Raw genomic sequence first — 22,876 nt, forward strand, 5'->3', positions numbered from 1 at the left:
CCATGCTTGGCCTTTATCTCTAAACCTCTTGACCTTTGAACTATTTATTTTTAATCTCGGCATCTTCATTGCTTTCACCTCCATTTCAGCTTCCCATCTTTCACTTCCACTAAAACAGTAGTGTCAAACCTGAAGCCCATGAGCCAATACTGGCCTACAAGAGGGTTCAATCTGGCCTCATTTGCCCCACTAAGGCTAATTCTTACCCACCAAGTTATTTCTATGATCAAAAGCCTATTTATTGCTTCTCAACACAAGATTTTTGCAACCTTCAGCATGCATGTTTTCACACCCTCATCATATGACGCAACTTTAAGACTTTTTTGTAAGCACTCGGGTAACTACCCTTCATTGCTGCATTACTGATCTATTGGCTTTATGTATTGTTGCAACCTGCCGTTCTGTTTCCTCACACGTCTGTAATGACTTCCATCCATTTTCTAAACTGCTTAATCCAATTTGAGATGGCTGGAGTTCACAGTGGGTTATTTCGTTTCATTTATTTTCCACAATTTTACATATACAATGATTTTGATTTGTGTGTGAATTTTGCAAAATATGAAAAAAAAAAAAAAAAAAAGCACCCAGAAACGCTTGGAACTTATCATGTTGGGGTCCAACACATCACCACCCAGTGCATCTTGTGCTGTACATTAACCAAAAATGGCTCCACCACAACTAGGTCCCTCAGACATCCCTGTCGTGTAGTGATGAATGGAGACTAATTTGTCCATATATAGATACACATAAATACATATATATATATATATATACACATATAGAAACAAACTCATTCCCCTACAAGTGTGCTCCTTAAATCAAAAGAAAAGACAATAAAAGAGTCTACATTTATGTGCATGTAACAGTAAACCATATACTTTGAATTGATCCATGTACAGAGAGAAAACATTAAACCCTGAGAGTACTAAGCTAAAACTAAAAAAATAAGTGTTTTATTGAAATTATTAACAGGTTTGTTCTCTTTTTTTTTTTTTTTCACATTTTAAATCAGTTTCTTCCCCGGAGGTTAATCCTGAAATACTGCCCCTTGTGATGGAGATCAGTGTCTGTGGTTATTTTCTGAACACATTGTATTGTTTTTATGCACAAAGAAAATCTAAAACACAGAAACAATGCCCCCCAGCCCATCAGACAGCACGTTATCCAGTTAGACAAGAAGAAAATAAACCAGAACAATAATAACAAAATTATTAAAAATGAAAACAGTAATAATAATACAAAGATAATTTTAGAATAAATAATTCGATTTTTTTTTAACTGCATTAATAAAATAAAAACAAAAAGACAGCTCTAGATTGTCTCCAGTCCGCAATATGTAACTATGAGTTACAAGTAACCAGCCACCAAAAGCCCATTACACTCGGTATCCGTGAGTTTGAGAGTTACATGGGGAGACTTTATTCCAGTCAAAATATTGTCTGCCCAGTAATAGCAATAATTTTAATATCACCGTTTATTAATTATAGTCTGTATAAACCCCGATTATCAGTGTCAAAACTCTTGACGATGTTGTCACCAGATGTATTTATCCATAGTGGAGCCACAGCCGGTGTGGTTATTGCACAACTGCAGTAGTAATGGACGTGCGGGCGGGCGGGGCTGCTATTTGCCCTCCTCCATGTGAACACGCTAAACACAGCAAGCAACCCAAAACCTGAAATCCCCCCCCCACCGTACCACGTTTAAACTTCTCAGGACTCACCCGCACCGTGAGTCCCCTCACTGTTTCTTTGCGGATCGACTTCCTCAACGTCTTCCTCCTCATTCTCCTCCACCTCTCGGGGAACTTATCTCTACCTTGGATCACTTCCTTAAATGCGCTCAAATAAAAGAGGTTCTGCAAGGTAAAAGTTTTTCCTTCTTTGCAAATATGTAAATACCACCGCGTAGCTGCATGCATGGGAGTTTCTGGAAAAAAGTGTACTTTTTTGAACGATTGTCTTTTTCTTCTTTTTTTTTTTTTTTTTTTTTTTTTTTAAGCACATCGGGTTGATTGTGTGAGAAACGTGTGCGATTACGCACAGTTGAGTGACTGTGTGAGTCCAGCCTGGAGCGCCCATGCTGCAAATAGCACATGCTTGTGTCACTCAGACCCCATTTTAACGGCTCCACAGTAGGTACTGCATTTTATTGCAGTGTGTGTGTGTGTGTGTGTGTGTGTGTGTGTGTGTGTGTGTGTGTGTGTGTGTGTGTGTGTGTGTGTGTGTGTGTGTGTGTGTGTGTGTGTGTCCTGAATTACATAATATCTGTTTTCACTCTGCTTGCACGAGTGAACCCCTTTAAGAAGCAACTATAGGAGACATAGTTTGTCCACACATGGCCCAGGAGACGTCCTTACAGTGGTACCTGTCAACCGATTTAGTCTTTCACTTTTGCGTGGAAGGTGGAAGGAGGCTGTGATGGTTTAGAAAAGCCGTGATGCTGCAACTTGATGAAAACTGGTTTGAACCGAGTTTTGTGGGGGGTGGGGTGGCTATAAATCTGTGCTGGAGTGAAAGCAACAAGTGGCCACATGAAAGCATACTGCCATGCAGAAATCCTTCAAGGTCGCATACTTTAGAACTTCATTGCTTTTTGTTCCAATACAAACCATCTAAACCAGGCGGGTGTTGACATGCAGCGACAGGGTGACTTGTTATTCATTTTTATCTCGTTTTGCCGGGTCGGGTTTATTTGTTGTATTTGAGTCGATTAGAAACATAGTCAACCCAGCATGATAAACTATATCACTGCACAGTGTGGTTGTTCAGATCCACCATGAGAGGATTACTTCCATGACTCGTCAGCGAAAGACATCAGTGCAGAAACGGCAGTGAGATTGAATAAGACTTGACCTTTTGGATCTTTATAGCAACAGTTCAGACCATTCTAACTTTAGCTGAGACTGGGTCAGTAGTGGTCAGCTTGCTGGCTGCAGGGCCGCTTGCATCTCTCATCAAATGCAGCGGTGTGGGGGGTGGAGGTGGTGGAGAAGGGGGGGGGGGCATCGAAGCTTTCCAGGTTCTTTTTGGTTTTCTCCGAGTGTGCATGCGTCAAGAGTGAACTTCTGTTTCCCCTTAACAGTGTGCAGCCTTTGTTTGTACACACAGTTAAGATGGAATTAAGAGGCTTATGAAGATGTTGAGTAATTGTACGCATGCATTGTGAATTAAGTACCTGCGGACGTGATTACATGCTGAAGCGGGTTGGGAGTCTGTGAGCGAACAGCCTACCTGCAGCGTGCAGGAAATGCCTCATATAGTGCTCATGTGGTCGATTACGAACACATATGTTACACTATCTGTAGTGTAGACTATTACTGTTGGGTGGGTAGTCTCAGGGCTGAAGTCACATTTTTCAGTTGCTTTAATCTGGTAAAAGATCTTGGTCGTTGAAAAATGAGCGGTTTATTTAAGAACATCACGAGCCAGGTCACGTCCTCCAGTTATCAGACAAGCCGAGCTGAACTAATGACTCAATCTGTTGTTTACTAAAGTATGTGAGTATTTTCTCTCCCCTGTGTCTAGTCAGAGGGTCACAGCAAAATTATCTGTACGTCTGTTCCTGCAAGTATAACTTCTCAGTGGTTTTAAAAGTTAGACGCAACTTGGCTGATAGATACGTGGAAGACGTCAAACCCAAAATAAACTCCCCATGCTGCTGGATCGCTCCTGCTGAGCGTCACTGGGCCTCGGCCGTCAAAGTCAACGTTGACTTTGACTCCTTTTTGATTGATTGACCGTTACCAGCCGTTTTTGTCCCGCACGCGAGTTTAAGGTGACCCCAGTCGGACACACTTCAAACTAACCTTGCTGCGTTCGGTCGCTCGGCAACGTGACACATTATTCAAATGTATCACTGCAAACCAAACAAAAAACTGCGACAGCGTGCCAATTGAGAAGACGCTACTGCAAAGACGAGGATTCAGATATCGCCAGCGTTGGCAGACTGTCGGGGAGGGGAATTATGTTCAAAAGACGGTCATGACTACCTGGCAGAGTTTGTTGTCGCCATGTTTACCCGAAGACGCATGGGGATGGAAGCAGATGGAAAATGTCAACACGCAGCTGTCAACAATAAACGGTTGCATGCTGTTCTTTTTTTCCCAGTGAGTGCACCTGCTCCAGCTATCCGCTCAGATATCTGGACTCCCTGTGTGTGTGTGTGTGTGTGTGTGTGTGTGTGTGTGTGTGTGTGTGCGCGCGCGCCGTTGCATAGGTGCACCCGCTCAACCTTCATGTCTGATTTTCTCACATTATTTGTAACATTAAATGACTTTTTGCTTTCCAAAACACCTAGGATCTGTTCGTATGGGAACACGAATTTCCAATCAATAATAGATTCATTCTAATGAGTTGTCGAGCATGAAGTAGAGGTTTCTTTTTAAATATCCTATTATGTATTTGTATAAACTGTCTTTTTGTACATGGTTTTTCATATACTTCCAATCAGTGTCACCGCCATGGTGCGTGTTCATTGGCTCTTAAGGCTCACGCCCCAGTATTGTGATCAACATTCCTCTCCGCCTTATAGGTGCTGATTCCTTTTTGTGAATATATGCAGCTGGAAATAGTCCAGGTAAATATATTCTTCCTGGAAATGTTTTAAAACCGACACTGATTCATATAGCTGTGCATGTGTGTACTGAAAGAAGAGTCTGTACCATTTCAATTCCTGACTTCTGAACATTTTGGTAACTTTTGTTTCATACGCGCTCATTGTAGTTGCTACTCTTCCAGCTCCTACTCTTCCAGCTCCTCACCTTCACACATCCAAAGCCAAAATGTATAAATTGTCATGGTCGACCAGCTCCTGCTAGATTTTGACCGTGCCTTCGGGAGCGTGCGTGAGCGTGCACTTCTTGGAATAGCCGTGCCACGTGATTCTTCCACTTCTATTTCAGAACGCCTGCCGTCAAACGCTCCGCTTGTCTTGACCACACGCCGGAGAATAATTAGAAAATAGCCTGATTAATCTGTTTGTCACTCCAGTTCACATACGGCTAGATTGTTCCAAGTAAGTGCTTCGTGTTTTATCTTATTCTGCTTGTGTGGAAACGGGCTGGACGGGATCTGCAGCAGGTGTGCGCCAGTATGTGTCTCGGTGCTGAATTTGAATGATCTTCTTCCTGTTGAAGGTGTTGTATTGAGGGAAAACCTGAGCGTTTTGACTTTTGTTTTTTTTTTTGTTTTTTTTTCCCCAGAGCTTATTTGCCATGCTTTTTAGTTTGTTTATATCTTTTGACGTGACAGAAATGCAGACTGAGCGACAGCGTATTGAGATCAATCTTGGCATAATAATGCACAAGCTTGAGCTCAGCAGTCTTACTCCAACTGGTTTAGTCCAGTAATTTGCTGGATTAAATGTGTGGCAGCTTTGTTGTTGTTGTTGTTGTTTATTTTCTCTTAATCAACCTGTCACATCGGCATTTCCCTCTCCAATAATGCTTAATCAGGGGTGTCAAACTCCTTTGAGTTCGGGGGCCACATATAGCCATCTAATATGGCGCAGTCCAATAAGACGGAAGCATAATAATCTGTAAACACCAACGATTCCAAATGTAGGTAGATAGATAGATAGATACTTTATTCATCCCCAATTGGGGAGATTCAGATGTCCAGCATCATCCAGTGTGTGTGCCCTCCCTAAGTAAACATTCACACAACAGTACAGACTTTAAAAGAAAAATAATAGTAATAGTAAAGAAAAAAAACTATTCCAAAATTAAGTGAATGTTTTCTTTGTAACTTCAGCTCTTAGAGAAATTGTCCGGAGGGCTGACCTGAAGGCTTTGAAGGGCTTGTGTTTGCCTCACGCATCGGCCGTTTTGGGTGTTTCCAGAAAAAGTTCCAGCCATCGATGTTTACTGGTGGAATAGAGTCGCAATAAGTTCAAATACGTAGAAGAAGATGACTTTGATTAAAGTGCAAAATACATTTAAAAAGTTTTTTTTTTGTTTGTTTGTTTTTTATGTTCTTCAATTTTACTTCAGTTTAACGAACTTTTTCAAACTATGTGCATTTTTTAATCTCTTGTTCCTGTGAAAAGCCAAATTTGTCCCAATCGGATCTGTTGTGTTCATTTGATATAAAACACAAGGTAGCGCTTGGCACAGACTCCGACAGTGCAAGGTCTTGCACTGTCTTGCAACTTCACTAATGCAAGGTTGTCTAAGATTCACCCAGATCGAGGTGACTCCTGTGGCAGATGTAAACTCGGACCAGCTGATCACATGCATATGTTTTGGTCGTGCCCCAAACTTTTTGAATTTTGGCGAGCCATCTTCGATACGTTGGCGACGGTCCTCTGTCGCACTGTGAACCTTGACCCCCCCCCCCTGTCGCCCTTTTTGGAATGCCCCCGTCACTCGCCTGGTCCAAAACTTCCACAACGCGTTATCGCTTTCACCACCTTGCTTGCAAGGAGGCTCATTCTCCTCAAATGGACGTACTCATCCCCACCTACACTTAATAGACGGATTCAGGAGATTTTGCAACGCGTGAGACTTGAGAAAATCAGATTTTCCCTGAACGATTCCCTACAGGCCTTTTTATAATAATCTGGCAACCTTTTCTACTTCATATAGATACCTTGCACGTTGAAGCTGAAAAACAATGAACTGAGTTGTTGATTCTGTCTATTTATCATTATTTTTTATACTCCTATTTATTTAATGAATTGTATTTATTACTGATTTATTTTAATTTATTTATTATAACTTTTTTTCTTTCTTTTTCCTCTCCCCCCATTTTTTTTTTTTTTTTGCTTTTCTTTTAATTGTTTTACTTTTCTGACTTTTGACCGTCTTGTCCACTTTGCCGTTTGTGGTGTGACTTGCCCTCTCATGCACATTGGTTTTATGGTCATGTTCTACTGTAACAAAGTCTAACCCATATGAGAGATGACCACTGTTGTACATCTGGAATGTTTTTAACTGTTTCTGTGCCTTCCCAATTGAAAAACACTATAAAAAATATTTGACAAAAAAAAAAAACACAAAGTATTCCAATCAACAGTTGCAGCTTTATTTAAATGACACATTAACAGAAATGAACAATTGTGTGGCTACTTCTTCACCATAGTTCCATTTAGTAAATGCATCATCCCAAGTATTTTCGATTAAAGACGGAACACTCCAAGGTCTTCACCTTAGTTTACCCTGGAAGTTTCCGTGGCCAACTGTTGCACTGTGCACATGACTCACTCATGTTCTTGTCCTTGAGGTCAGCAGCCTCTGACAATGTGCCATTGCTGCATCCGTGTTATACTTTCACATTGCTGCATGTCATTCACTCCGTTTCAGGCAATTAAATTTTTTTCTTTTCCACCGTACATCCACAAGACTATACGTTTCACACCCCCTTTTTCTGTGATACCCCATTTCCACTCCTCTGTCTTGTCCTCTTTTTTTTTTCTCTCTCTCTTTTTCTTCAGCCAAACTATGTGTATCGCGTCCAAGCGTGTGAGCTCAGCACAGGGGAATGTGCATGAGATGTTGCCCAGAGTACTGACACTGAAAACCATCTCAATAGCCACTCGGGGGAGAAATATTGCAGCTGTATTAGGTCTCTGGAGGGTAAAGACCATTTCAAATGGCAACGACTGCTCATTCACTCTCTTTTTTGTTTTCTTTTTAGTTGCGGATAAGTAAAAGAAATATCATAAGCCTCTACGCTCAAGTTGAATCTCGAAGAAAATATATGGTTACTGCACTGATTTTTATTCTCCAAGCTCAGTTTACTCATCGTCAAAAGTGTTGCTGTGAAAACGGCTTTGCAGTCCTCTCAAGGGACTTTCCGATGTTTGAGAAAACAACCCTCTTGCCACCTCCATAATTTTTACCAGTGACTCGAAATTTAAGATGAGAAACAAAACTTTAATCACAGCCTTGTTTTTAAAATTAGTCAGGAGGCGCGCATACTTCTGTGTGTCTGGACACTCACTGCAGACTGCAGACTGTCAGCCTCTGTTGATTTGATTTTCATTTGGACCGACATGATTCTTTGTTGTTTGCATGTCTCTTATAACCCCTAAGCGTTTGAAATAACAATAATAAAAGATATTAAATTTTAGTGTCTTTATTACAAAATGTAATAATGATAATGTAAAGTAGCTCTGTTGTGAAGGAGTTGATCAGCCTGTTCAAGGGTTTTCCCCCTTTCTCCCCGGTGAGCTGTGCTGCGTTATGTAACGTGTGTCAGCAACATGTCCAGCAATAAGATGGATTCTCCCTATAGGCCTGTGTTTCTTTTCTTTTCTTTTTTTAGGCTTACAGTCGCACATTGTGGATTCGGGTTATGTTACGTAACACCCCAGGAAGCCATGTTCAAGCAGTTTGTCAGGAACAAGTGAACCCCCGTATTCAGATCCGTAACGTTCCTCCATGTTGCTACCGTGCAACCTTTATTTAAAGATGTTATTTCAAGTATAGCCTCGGTGACACGATGTGCTACTGTTAGAGTGGAGCATGAAAGGTTTATATTAAGATTGAGGTTAAAAAAAAAAAAAAAGGAATTGTAAGAAACTTATCCCGTGGGCTGCACAATTGAGGGATCAGATTGTCCCGTTTACATGAAAACCGAGTAAAGAGATGTGATGTTTTGTGTGTTTCTGCATTTCTTTGAAAACTGTGACGCCAAAGAATTCGTCTTCTTGGTTAATCAGGAAGAGACAATAGTATGTTGGAGAGCAGCATTGTTCCCTGGATCAATCAGGGTGTTTTTTTTCGATGTACTCAATCATCCTCCCAAATCGCAGGTTGATTAGTAACTCTAACTTTTCCATAGAGCTGAGTTTGTGACAGTCTGTCTGTATGTGGTCACCCGGTGATGCACAAATAGCTTGGAGAGTCAGCTCGGCATGGCCCCAACCGAACATCATCCTCACTTTCAAACAGCAGGCGCAGAAGAGGAATAGATGAGACGGAATGTATATTTTTCAAATAATGTAATCATTTGCGTTCGTGTTCTGGTTTTAGGGTGTGTGCGGCCTCTCCCCTTGTCCCCCGTGACGTCTGAACCTCAAAAGACCTTCTCCCCCACGCCGCCCTGAGGCCAGACTGTCGTCCATGGAGAAGCTTCTGGGTTTTGGGAAACAGTTGCTGAGGGTGAAGGTGATCAACTGCAACTCGGAGGACTCCCGTCTGTCCCGATGCCTCAACACCTTTGACCTGGTGGCCCTGGGGGTGGGCAGCACATTGGGCGCTGGCGTTTACGTGCTGGCTGGTGCTGTTGCGCGAGAGAATTCAGGTGACTCGTCTTTGCTGTGAGAACTTGTAAACGATCTTGCAAGACGTATTTGAAAAGCTTTTAATCACATGACTCTGCGTTGCTTCCCCCAGGTCCTGCCATCGTGCTCTCCTTCCTGATAGCAGCCTTGGCTTCGGTGCTGGCCGGTCTTTGCTATGCCGAGTTTGGCGCTCGTGTCCCTAAGACAGGCTCGGCTTATCTGTACTCCTATGTGACTGTTGGAGAACTGTGGGCCTTTATCACTGGATGGAACCTCATTCTCTCATATATCATTGGTAAATATCAAGCAAAACTGCATGTCGCTTAATATCCAAGTTTGTTTTCATTTGAAAAGACTGAACAAGATGTCAGCTAATCCTTCTTTAACCCAGGTACCTCTAGTGTGGCCCGTGCATGGAGTGCTACGTTTGACGAGTTGGTAGGGAAGCGTATCGAGCAATTCTGCAGGGAGTACATGTCTATGAAAGCATCGGGTATATTGGCAGAGTATCCCGACATGTTTGCTGTTCTCATCATTATCACTCTTACAGGTAAGGCAACTTTTAATGTGGCGTTGTTGCTTTCAGTAAAAACTCAAAAGCTGTGCAGAAATGATGGAATGTCTGTTTCACTGGTCGTTTTGGCTGCAGTTTCATTACAAGGAGACTAAACAATGCTCGGATTCGAACGGGGAAATAAAGGAAGACACTTCAGTCCACCACTGAAATTAAAAAGACTTTATGACACCAAAACATTTGTGCGGGGGAAAAGCAATATTAAAAAAAAAAAAAAAGTATTTTCCTAATAAAACGTTTTTGTCATATTGCTGTCATCTGCTCGGAAACAACTGAAAAATTTGTGAAATTAAGTCATGATTCTCGATCGCCGCGGAGCGAGCTTTCTGACTCGCCTCCTCTGGGCCGTGACGTCACAGGAGTAACAGGTGCAGGCAGCCAGGCTCAAAACACAACGACCGACACACAGGAAAGCCAAGAAACAGAAATATTTTCTGACATTTCAGACTGTTCAGCAGTAGTTGAAGACTTTTTTTTTTGTTTTTTTTAAAAGAAGAAGAAGAGTATGCGAGTGTTCGCCGGTGCATTGGATTTGAGCTTTATCTTGTCAAGCAACTCCGGCACGGATTCAGACAAACCTGAAGACGAGACGCCAACAACGATAGTCAAAGCAATGCGAATGTGTCCATATCAGTTACAGTGGGAGACGACAGAATAAAAACTGTAGAGCTGATGTGATATGATAGTACATGTTCCACTCGACATGTCCCGACTCCGCAGTGAGCCTCTTGCCTCACGGCCAGAAGGTCCCGGTTCAAATCCTGGTATATTGAATGTCTGCTAGAAACGTAGACATATGCTCGTTCACTAAATGTGTAGAGACACTAGTCTACACTATGTAGTAAACAATCTACTAGAGTATGTCTACGGCATAGACTTACACATTCTAGTAGCTGTCTACTACAATATGTCTATGTGTAATCCTGGAGGGAAAAAACTCCACATGAAAATGCAGCATTCCCAGAGGGATCCGAGAGAAAACATTCCTCACACGACGTTACCTCCACATTCCTCTCCGGTCTCCGACTTCTGGAGAGAGTTTTGCGTTTCAACTGTGCAAAATTCTAAAAAGGGTAAATGTGTCCACATTCCAGTACGCATCCAATGAAGGCAATTATTCCTTTCACTGTTTTTTTTTTTTTAACGGTGAAAATACACAAATTAACATGGAATATGGTGTCATAAGGTCTTTAATGTGTCTAACGGCAGAGTCATGCAGCTGAGAACTTGGAAAGTGACCTTTAGAAAAGTTGAAAACAAGAGAGTCCCCACAAATTTTTTATTTATTTTTTCTAGAAAGCAAACTTAAGAAGCGAGGCCTATACAGTTTGACTAGTTTCACCTCCACTTTAAAAATGTCTTACAGAAGGAAAAAATAACAAATACTGTTTTATTGTAAAAGCAAAAATAGTACTGAGTTGGATGATGTCAAACTTGCTCGTTAGAGTTTTCCAAAACTTCCCACTTTCCCAAGTTCAAGTCCAGTGTGACAGTTATCTGGTGTATTCTGACAGATGTGATGTTTTTACATTTTACTGCATAATTTATCTTCAACACTGACAATGCTGAAGGCGTCAGATTTACCGAGAAAGTTTAAATTTCCCTACATTTTTCCCCCCTTTTGTTTTTTTCTTCTCAATCTTGAAGGCCTGCTGGCATTTGGAGTCAAAGAGTCTGCGATGGTGAACAAGGTGTTCACTTGTATCAACGTCTTGGTCTTGTTGTTCATGGTGATTTCTGGCCTGGTCAAAGGGACTATGAAGAATTGGCAACTTGACCCTGAAGAGATCCTCCATGGCAAATCTAATAATATAAGTAACTCCACCTCAAAGTAAGAACTTGCCGCTTTGATATTTTTTATTTTTATTTTTTTTACTTTGTTGATAATTTGTTCAAGCGTCTCCAATAGTCCATTATGATTGTGAATACTTTTGTTGGAACTAAGAAACGGGGCACGTCTTGTGCAACTCCCCTTATATTCAATCTTCTTTTTTTTTTTCTTGTCCTCTGCAGTCTGACAGAGATTCTACCAACCAAGGAGAGTTTAGGTGTGGGTGGCTTCATGCCGTTCGGTTTCACGGGCGTGTTGTCCGGAGCTGCAACCTGTTTCTATGCCTTTGTGGGATTCGACTGCATTGCTACCACAGGTCAGTTTTGAATGGAAAACCCCTCCCTCGGTGTGTCCTCTTTTCCCCCCACCCTTGTTGCACTTCTCGTCTTTCCTTGACTGCCTCATGGTTAGGTTTCAGTTTTGTGGCAGGGGAAGAGAGGGTCGGCGTAAATTAATCCGGAGCTGGAAACGTTTCAGTTCCATGCTCGTCTGAAGATTCAGGAGAATTACATAAGAGAGGCACGGCGGAAAATCAAAAATGAAGATGAATTTTCCCCGTGTTTGAGCTTTGCTTTCAGCAGAATAACAAAGACTTTGACAGACGGTTGGGGAATACATTACAACATGAAAATTGGACCTTCTTAGAGTGTTTCTACAATCTGCTGAGCTTCACTACACCTGTGGGACGAGTGCATGTTCATGTATATTAAGCTTTGTAACTGAGTCAAGCCCTCCCTCACCCGCCCCTCTCATTCTGAATTCTAATTGGCTCGCATGAAGCCATAGCTCCAGTTTGGCTCTAAGGGCATGAATGTCTGTCACGCACACTTGCAAGTAGCCCTCAGTTCTGCGTAAATGTGTACTCTGTGTATATTTTTTTGCCAAAGTTTGTACCATTTTACACATAGAGTTTTCATGCTTGCGCCTTATGATAAACTGATTTGTCACTTACTGCCTTACTTGCACACACGTCTGGCTCGCAGACTTCTTACTTCCTGAACTGTTTTTACTCCACAAACAAGGCGTGAATGTTGTGCCTGGGGTCCACTGTTGTGTAATCGCCTGCAGCTGAATAGTTTGTGTGTTTCAGTCTTTTTGGCCCACATGGAAAACAAGCTACTTTTGTGCAGACTCGGTCAATAACTTGTGATTTAGTTATAAGCACTTTTTAGTGCAGCCAGTGTTGTTTTGTATAAGCCCATATAGAAGACAATGTTTGATGATGATCTAACTATAGTGAATACTATGGAACTTGTATATTATGTTTAAAAAAAAAAGCTTCTATATTTTATATATGCGTACCAGCAGCCTGCAAATGAAATTCTAATTTACAAACTTTCCTGTAATTCTCTTGTAATCACTGAGATTACCTTTACAATTAGAATCTGTTGATCGTTAATTTGAAAGTCAACTTTTTTTTCAAATGTCTTTTATTGACCATTTTTGCCAATTTTTTTTAAATAGTTCATTGGTTTGAATATTTTTCGCTCGTGCTTAATCTTCTTTTTTCTCTTTCTTTTCTTTTGTCTTTGTGCATTTGTTGCTGTATATATAATTCAGCCGCCACTTAAACAAGAGTACATTTCCGCAATTTGCCTCTTTACTGTGTCTTTATCGAATCTGCGCGCCAGGTGAGGAGGTGAAGAACCCCCAGAGAGCCATCCCTATTGGAATTGTGTCATCCTTGCTCATCTGCTTCGTGGCGTACTTCGGTGTTTCTGCTGCCCTCACACTCATGATGCCGTACTACCTGCTGGACAGCAACAGCCCTCTGCCTGTAGCTTTTAACTATGTCGGCTGGGGAGGAGCCAAATATGCCGTAGCTGTAGGCTCTCTCTGTGCTCTCTCTACCAGGTAAGCACTTACACACCTGCACTCTTTTTACATGTAAGCACATGTCGTCTTAATTCACACTCGCAGAAACACACACACACACACACACACACACACACACACACACGTGTCTGTGTGAGCTTCTGTGCTGGCATATATATTTAACTTCAGTCGAAATTTGACCCTCAACCAGAAATGAGAGCACTGCCGAAAGTATAATTATAGCGTCCATGTATGTATCTGATTATGTAAGACGGACCGACCCAAAGGCCATCACCAGGTACATTTGAACTGATATGTACTTTTAAAATGCAATCCCATTACACTCGATTTGAGCTAATATAAAGTAATAATAGTCGATGTGCAAAATGTTTAGTAATTTCAGAGTGTTCAAATGCCAAAAAGGCTGCTAGTAATTCCAATACCATAATTTTCTTTCATTCCAACCTTTTTTTTTTTTTTTATCTAAGCAGGACAAAGACAATGTATCAATTGAGCTCATCCATCAGAAACATCCATCCTCTTCTGTACTACTCTTATCCTGTTCAGGGGCGCTGAAGCCGATCCCAGCTAACTATGGGTGAGGTCATGGACGGGTCACCAGTCCATCACTGGGCAAGCGCAGAGAGACGGACAACCTCACACTCATTAACGCCTAGGGGCAGTTTAGGAACACCAATTAACCTCACATGCACTTTTTTGGACGGCGAGAGCCCGTATTCAAACCCATGACCTTCTCGCTATGATGAACGAGTGCTAACCAGAGTGCACCGCAGCCCGTTAAGATCATATATAAAAAATAAAATAACAAAATCAAACCCAATATTGTTGAGCATCACCTCAAAGAAGAATAAGACTATTTCTCTCATAAAACTCTCCATCTGTTTAAAGTTACAAGAAAGTAACATACAACGCAATTTTAAAAACTTTCCGATTTTTAGAAAATTATAAAATGTTACAATTTCAACAGCTATTGAGCAATTAATGTGAAGGTAGTGAGGAAAAACTTGCCCTTAAGAGGAGGAAGCTTCTGCAGAACCAAACTCGGAGGTGGCTTTCTGCTGTTCTGGTTGATGTGAGGAAATAGTACGAGGGGGAAAGGATGGTTGATATCAGACGGCAAACTAATCTCTCGCGACGCACTTTATGGTGGCAGGGAGTACGGCTCATGAGCTGACACGCAGGAAGATACAGCTCTGCCTCTCCTTCTTCTTTTAGAAGCCATGACACTGACACATATTCCGAACCTTTTTTGCTATATTTAAGATTAGGTAGAATAGTTCAATAAATTTCCCCTTTCATATAAAATTTGTAGATGTATATTTGAAACCAAATACAGTATTTGACTTTGGAATCCACTGTGCATATAATGTGTGATGTACATTGTGTATGGTGTCTGGTGTCTCTGTTTATGTGTCTCACGGCAATCTTTTGGGTGTAAGTGTGGATACTATATATCCTGGTCTCCCTCCCATGGTAGCCTGCTGGGTGCTATGTTCCCCATGCCTCGTGTGATCTGGGCTATGGCCGAGGATGGGCTGCTTTTCAAGTTCATGGCCGTGATCCATCCACGCAGCAGAACCCCACTAATTGCAACCCTCACCGCCGGCATGGTATCAGGTGAGGCACTAACACGCATGTCCAACTTCACCGAAAGCCTTTTTTTCATGCTGCGGGGCTTAGCTCTGCTGGGTTAAGTGGTTTGACCTGCCAGTCACACGGATTCAGGTTGAAATGTGTGTGTGGGGTTTTTTTTGTTTTTGTTTTTGTTTTGTTTTTTCAAAGAAACCACCCGGAAGCCAGCACTCGGCATGAAAATAGCATTTCTAACAGTATCTAAACCCGTCGTACATGGGTCTCTGAAGTTCACTAAGGCTTTCCGGGTTACCGAATGTCTACTTTGTTTTTCTAACATAAATTGGTATGCATTATTTTCCACTGCTGGAAAACCTGCATCTTGGTGTTGTGAGGAGAAACACACCACATTTAACTGCATGGTTAAATAACCAAATGGTTGCGCAGAGGGGAATGTAACGGCATGTGGAGCACGAGTTTGCATGGTGACGTCAGAATATCCTCCACTCAGTTTCCATCGATCTACGGTTTTGTCAGTGTTTCAAGCCCTGCCTGTCCTTCCCAAAATCTGCAACGCCTTCCTTCCCCATTGTCCCTTGTCCCTCCGCCCAATATCTGTGACCCCAATCTCATGTTTTCCTCCCCACTCCACCTCAGTCTGTTGGGCTCCATGTTCCCCCTTCCCCGTATCATCTTTGCCATGGCACGGGATGGCCTACTCTTCTCCTTCCTGGCCCAAGTCAGCGAGAGGAAAGCCCCCATAACGGCCACTTTTACTGCCGGGGTTTTGTCTGGTAAGATGAACAAGGAACGTGAAACAGCAACAGATGAGAAAAAAATGCTGCAATTGGAGACTTTGTGAGGGGGGGGGGGGGGGGGGGGTCTTGAGAGGTTGGGAGAATAAAGTAATAGCAGAACAAGGCTGTCTGTAATGTTGGTTTTAAACTTTAGGAGCATTTATCATTGTTTCTAATGCAAACAAAATATCACATTTTCTAATATTGGTGTTTTTTACTGTCATCTGTACTTGATGGTTGTGTTGTAGCTTCAGATCTTTTTCATTTCTTTCTTCAAGTTGCTTTACGAAATGTTTATCTCATTTCTATACTGGCTATAATACATATGTTTGTGAACTCACAATTGTTTTTAAGCCAAAAGGTCCCATATTTAGCATTTTCCCTCTGTTTCAGTTCTAAAGTTATTGTCTAGAGTAATTGTCATCGATTCTTCCTGTCTGTCCTGCTCGGTACTGGCTGACCTAGTCCTCCATATTCTCTATTCAACATGTTTTCAATGTCAGAATGCTATACAATACCTGAATATCATAAATGTGTTTTCATCAAACTCCCCAGAGATCATGAAAATAAGACAGCCTTTATAAGAGGTTATTTTGACACAGAGAAGTGTCCAAAACGTGCAGGGCCATAGCCATTCAAGACGAGGATTGAACGTCACTACACAAAGCTGAAGTGGTTTAGGCAGATTGCCCCCGGCGGTCATGCCAATGGTGGATTTTCATGTGGAATGTGTGTTTAGTGTCTTGAAATGGCTGTTGTCATTCAAAATATATCTCAAATCTTAATTAAGGTAAAAAAAAACATTCACTTAGGCGCCGTCAAAAATACATTTTGTTTCTGTCTTGGAGACACGTTGGCTTCGGTAACCCTTACTTCTGATTGGCGCTCTTTTCTGGGTCTTTCTGACACAGGAGCTGCATATTAAATATACAACACATTTTTCTAAAGATAATAAAAAGGAAATCCTGTTATCTAAAATATGGGACCTTCAATGTAATCATACCCATGCTTACACTTCAAATGCCTTTTAGAGTGACATTGTCTTCAATCGATCTCGTTTTTTCTTCTTTCTTTCTTTCTTTCTTTCTTTCTTTCTTTCTTTCTTTCTTTCTTTCTTTCTTTCTTTCATGCTCTATGAAGCAATCATGGCGTTCCTGTTTGAACTGAAAGACCTGGTGGACCTGATGTCAATAGGAACCCTGCTGGCTTACACATTAGTGGCTGCCTGTGTCCTAGTGCTCAGGTCAGTGAGGCGATATCGGTGTGTCCAGTTTATTCCAGTGGATTTAAACCCCCCTATACTTGTTCCTGTACAAATGTGAGTGAGAATATCAAGATGCCACATGGCAAATGTTCACCCCCCCCCCCCCCCCTTCAAACATATGCAGGAAGTCTTCTCATCTTTTTTTTAGCAACAAGTGATACTCATCCCTTCATTCAAGCTGGAAGTAATTTCATGCTCTATTAATGCACACTGCCAGACCAAATCATGACTGACTTACACTGATGTTGTAAAACAGCTGAGCCTTTGCTTTTACGTGCCCCAGGTACCAGCCGGAGCAACCCAGTCTGGTGTATGAGATGGCCAATACCCAGGAAGAAGTAGAGATGAGCGACCGTCTCAGTGTCCCCAGTATGGGCATCCTGCCTGGTGTGGAGGAGCGTTTCAGCTTCAGGACGATGCTGTTCCCAGATAACCATGAGCCGTCTGTACTGTCGGGGTTCGCTGTCAACATCTGTACCTCTGTCCTGGGTAGGATTTTATACCGGGGACAATTTCAAATGTAGAATTAGAAATTAAATCAGTGCAAGTGCCGTGTTGAATCGTGAAGTGATTAAAAACTTATCTCCTTATGCAGGATTGTTGATCCTGGCCTTCAGTATATTAGCAGTGCAGGGTGGCGCTGCCACGTGGAACATCCTGGCCCTCAGTGTTATTTTCCTGGTTTGTTTGCTCCTCGTCTTTATCATCTGGAGACAGCCTGAGAGCAAGACAAAACTCTCCTTCAAGGTTTGATTGTAACTTCCTCCGAACCCTCCCCCTTAACCTTTGATGTGCTTTAACATAAGCTTTTATCTGTTCTTCTCTTGTGATGTTTGCCTCGTAGGTTCCCCTGCTCCCCTTCCTTCCAGTCATCAGCATGTTTGTCAATGTCTACCTGATGATGCAGCTGGACAGAGGCACTTGGATCAGATTTTCAGTCTGGATGGCCATAGGTACTTATAATCCCGTGTATTATACATGGTCATCATGCCGACCGTCGCATTTCACTCAGTTGTACACAACTGGTAATCGCAATTGTTGTAACTGTGGGTGCCATTGGCTGTGGAATGGTTGCTGCTTCTTTTCACACACTTCAGCCATTGTGTTCCCAGCCCACATAAACACGGCTGACAGTTTGCTGGCGTCAATGGCTTGACATATGCAAGCTGCTTCAGTTTGATATCGTAATGTGTTGAAAACAAGAACTGTGCTCTTTCACTTTGATTTATCTGTGTTTGCTGTCACAATTATGACTTTGCCACGTACATATCAACTCTTTAAGATTGAATAAAAACCCACCCAGTTTTGTGTTGTGCATAAGAACATGCAGGATATTTTCAGTGATCGTACCAAACAAACAGCATTGTGCTCCCTTCCAGGCTTCGTGATCTACTTCTGCTATGGGATTCATCACAGCAACGAGGCGTCGATGGCACGCTCGTCTCCAGACACGGAGATGAACGGCTTCAAGCTCGACCATGAATCTGAAGCCATGTCGCCAGAAAAGGAAGCCTTCCTGCGCAATGGCATTGACGACGGGGAAGAGGACGACGGGGATTTGTAGGAAGAATGTGCTTCTTCCAAGTCGGCCTGCCCTGATATCCGTCTGTGTGGGAGGATATCAGCCGCCCCCCACTGCTGATACTCCCTTTTGGTCGAAGCAACGATAAACAACTTTGACCAAAGACTTACAATGCTCTGACTTTTCCTCTCAGCTGCAGCAGTTTGCTGTGAGGTTGTTCCCTCTGAGATTCAGAGGTTCATTATCTCTGCTGCTTGAGATTGGGAGGGCTCATGTTAGAGACATTCGACAGTGCCGGTATTTCAATGAGATTCAAAAGCAGGGGCGATCACCTTACTTCTTTCTCTTCACGCTGAGGTGTAGTTACTTCTTTGGAGTGTTTCTATGTTACATTTCTGGCAGTCAGACTTTATGCCATGGCAAATATCTGCTTCAATATATGGCCATGATTTTTTTAACAGCCGGACAACACCTGATAGTATCGAATAGACATTGTTCCCAATGCTTACATCTACTAAAAGCAAAGCTTATGTAACTGATGATTAAAAGCTGCTCAGTCCTCCCGGACAAGTGGGAGTGTGCACGAAACACAAAGCAACACACTTTGCATGTATGACACAATTACCCTCACCTGCTAGCAGAAATTGGTGGTCAGGGACTGCATGTGAAGGTGAGTCGTATCCCAGAGTCTCGTGTTATACAATGTTAGGTCAAAGGCTTGGCCTGGTGTCCCGTTATGGTTAACAGCAGCTTTAGCAGAGGTAGTGTTGTAAGAACATTTCCCGGCTTTCATTTCCATGAAAAAGCTGGTTATGGTTTCCCATTGATATAGATATTATGATGCCGGATCCATGGGCCTCACACAAGCAAGCAGGTCATCACATAAAAATGGCATTTTCCATTACTTCAACACAGTTTTTCATCTGAAATTGAATTCAAATTAAGTAACTTATGTAGTCTACATTTATATTCTTGCTTATATTATTCTCGCAAGTTATCTGAAGATAAGATCGTTTGTTTAAATCTGACATGGTAAAGAATACAAAAAATTGTGGCCCATTTTATCTTCTGGCGCCGTTACATAAACTGTTACACAAACATTCACACGATGCAATAGGGCCAAACGCCTGGAAAAACCACGCGAAATCATCAGAACATGGCTTTTCACAATGACAGTTACTTTTATCAAAATATTCTCTGGTGGGCTGGATCGGATGTCTGAATGTTGACGTGTTGACGGTGACTCGATGCTCGATGGCTGCAGATTGTCAGTTGATGCTGTGTATCATTAGGTGATGTGAGTTTTCACAGTGCTGGCTGCTGTGTTTTTGCATTTGTAGCTTGTAACATTTAGATTCTTTAAAAAGACAAAAAACTTGGCCAACTTTTTGCAAAGGGTTTTTTTTTTTTTTTTTTAAATGTCTTTTTAGAAGAATGTCTGTGTTCTCTGTGCCTTTTCTCATTTTCACCCGTGTCTTTATTTCCCTCTTTTTGAAGCAGTCATTTCCAGATGAACTTGATTCTCCTTTATGAGTTTAATTATAAAAGCCCACAGAGAAACTGATCAGGTAGAATTTGCCAAGCTTGTACATATGTATTATCCCCTTTTGTTTTCAAATCAGTTGTATCTTTTTCGACCTTTTTATTTGTTGTCTACCACATTGACTTTGAGGCGATACCGACAAGCAATGTACCATTTGGTTTGTTTCTTCCTTTTTCTTTTACTTAAAGGGCTTGATGTAAAAGAAAAAAAAGAGTTCAACGCATTTTACTGTGATCTTTATTATCCATCTTTTTAAGTGCAGTTTTGGTAAATCCTAAAAAAAACTAATTAACAAAACTGCACATATAAACATGTCCATTCAAGAATGTGTATATAGGATGTTGTGTATATTTCTTGCCGTAAATTATTTGTAAATCCAAGAAAAAAGGCTCTTTGCTATTTTCAAGGACTGAATATGTTGTGCTTCCGTCTTTGGTTCTTTCTTTGTTGCGTTTACATGATCAGTGCAACTTTGTATTCTCAGGGTTGACAAAAGTTCTGCCTCTGCCACTCTTTTCATCGCAGGTTTTTGCAGCGGCGATGTAATATTAATCAGCAGCGTCACACATTACCTCATTAATGTTTATAACTAGTATAACTCTTTTTGTAATTTGTCAACATTATGCATTTTGATCAATAGTGTTGATCCCATTTCTCATTTCATTTGTTTAGAAGAAAAGATACGCACACTATGCAGAGGAATTGTGGAAATGTGTTCTTCCGAAGCTCAGTGTTTTACGTCTGAAATATATATATATACGGTACGTGTATGAGCAGACACTTACTCACTGATTCTGAAAGCTGTGACATAGTTATTGCTTTTATACTAGTTCTGCCATATCATTCAGCTTTCGAAGTACATCACGACTTTTAGACACACCATCCTCTTCATTTAAGTCACTTTGCTGTGGCTCAATACGCTTTTTCTTTTTGTTTGTCGTCTGGTTGCTCAAATCTGTGTATTTGGTTTTATGTCGACGGGTTGCTAATGTTTTCTCACATATCTGCTCGATCGTAGATTATTAAAGAGGAGCTTAGTCTTTTCTCCTGCTGTGTTGACACACAGCTCTGCAAATTTCGTCCCATTTTTCTTTTCAGTCCGATGGGCTCGCTTTTGTCAAAATGTTTTGTCGTTTGATAAATGGCAAGATGGACAAAGTGACAGGATGCCCCTTTCCAAGGCCTTCATGTTCACTTTCAGCCGCAGTCGTACTCAGTACTCAGTGTCTCAGCAGTCGTTTGCTGCTGAGACAGTCCTGACCCATCGAGGCATGAACCTCTAAATACACTACTGATGGAAAATTAGGGATATTTGGCTTTTGGGTGATATTTATGGAAAATTTTAAAAAAATTCATGCGACAGTGATATATCATGAAAGTGGGGCATTTAAGTAGAAGCATTCAATTGTGACATCCTCGTCTCAAACAATGTATTTGGGACACGACAACACAAGATGTCAATACCTCAATAACTTGCCATGTGATCTTGAGCATCAACTACAGCTTGACATCGACGTCTCCTGCTGTTCACAAGTCAGCTTATAGAACCATCAAACACTTTTTGTGTATCTGGGGCAGTAGCTCTCAAGGTGTGGAGGAAGCTGGATTGAAGCAACAGTAGAATCCTGGGATTATGAGGATTTTCACCATTAGCTTCTGAAATAAAATCCCAATTTAAATCTGTATGACTATGAAGAATTTCACTGAAAGCATTATCTTTTAATCTCTGAATTAGATGATGGTGTGATGAAGCCATATTGCTATTATTCACTTAAATCTAAAAATCCTTGCAAATGAGAAATATAGAGAAACTATTAGTGTAACATTGACAGTTTATATATATGTGTGTGTTTGTGTGTGTGCGTGAGGAATTACCAGATATTGCTATTTCACAGCTTTAATGTTGAGAACCCACACTCTAGTGAAAACAAATATGCAACGGATTAATATGTGATTACCTCTAACAACTAAAGATTTTCTTTCATCTCACAAGTTGCTGTCACAGCTTGTTGATATTGAGAGCCAATTCAAGTAGAATCGTGAGGAAACCCATAGCCGCGTCTCCCACCCAGTCCGCTAATCTCCGCTTCATTTCTGTAAATGTGTTTTTGTTGTGTTCATCTTGTAAATAAAGCAAGCTTTTCAGAAAAGAAACAAAAAAAAAAAAAAAAAAAAGCTCCTTCTTCAGCTCGGCTGCATGACAAATCCACATGTCCTACTTTGATCCAGCAGGGGGCGACAGAGTGTATGAAAAAGAATTGAGCATGAGGAAAAGCATGAGGATGCTCTGGCAGGTGTCGGCTGCAGCATCAGCATCGCGTCTCCCCTCCTCTTCCTCCTCTTCTCTGCAGTATCTCTCTCTCTCTCTCTCTCTCTCTCTCTCTCTCTCTCTCCCCTCGCGCACCGTTTCCATCCGCTCACAGGAGAGAGACGCGCCGCTGTTTCGTTTCGCAACGACCCGCATTTCGAGCGACATTCTTCAATGAATCAACAGCAGAGATACCTGGCGGTAAGACCCCCAGCCGAAACAGCACTGCAGCTCTTAGGAGCCTGCAACCATTTATTTTTGTTGTATATTTTCCTTTAAGACGTGTTGCGTATTTGCGCATGATGGATTTGTTGTGCAGGTTCGGCTAATAATAACCACGCTCGGATCGGTTCGGTTTATTTTCGCAGGCCCACTGAGGTGCAATTTATGGATCCATTTCA

General features: G+C 41.7%; 1 protein-coding gene across 1 annotated transcript; it reads left to right on the forward strand.

The window, feature by feature from the left end:
• Nucleotides 1–1,756: 1,756 nt before the first annotated feature.
• On the forward strand, nucleotides 1,757–21,239 carry slc7a1a (solute carrier family 7 member 1a). Its single transcript, XM_080482779.1, has 13 exons — nucleotides 1,757–1,865; nucleotides 8,978–9,248; nucleotides 9,341–9,523; nucleotides 9,620–9,778; nucleotides 11,450–11,633; nucleotides 11,816–11,949; nucleotides 13,265–13,487; nucleotides 15,699–15,835; nucleotides 16,979–17,081; nucleotides 17,386–17,591; nucleotides 17,698–17,849; nucleotides 17,947–18,055; nucleotides 18,482–21,239. Exons 2-13 carry the CDS (start codon nucleotides 9,068–9,070, stop codon nucleotides 18,664–18,666), a joined length of 1,956 nt encoding a protein of 651 aa, XP_080338905.1. The 5' UTR covers nucleotides 1,757–1,865; nucleotides 8,978–9,067; the 3' UTR covers nucleotides 18,667–21,239.
• Nucleotides 21,240–22,876: the final 1,637 nt, after the last annotated feature.

This window comes from Lipophrys pholis (assembly GCF_963383615.2).
Source record: "Lipophrys pholis genome assembly, chromosome: 16".
Taxonomy (NCBI): Eukaryota; Metazoa; Chordata; class Actinopteri; order Blenniiformes; family Blenniidae; genus Lipophrys; species Lipophrys pholis.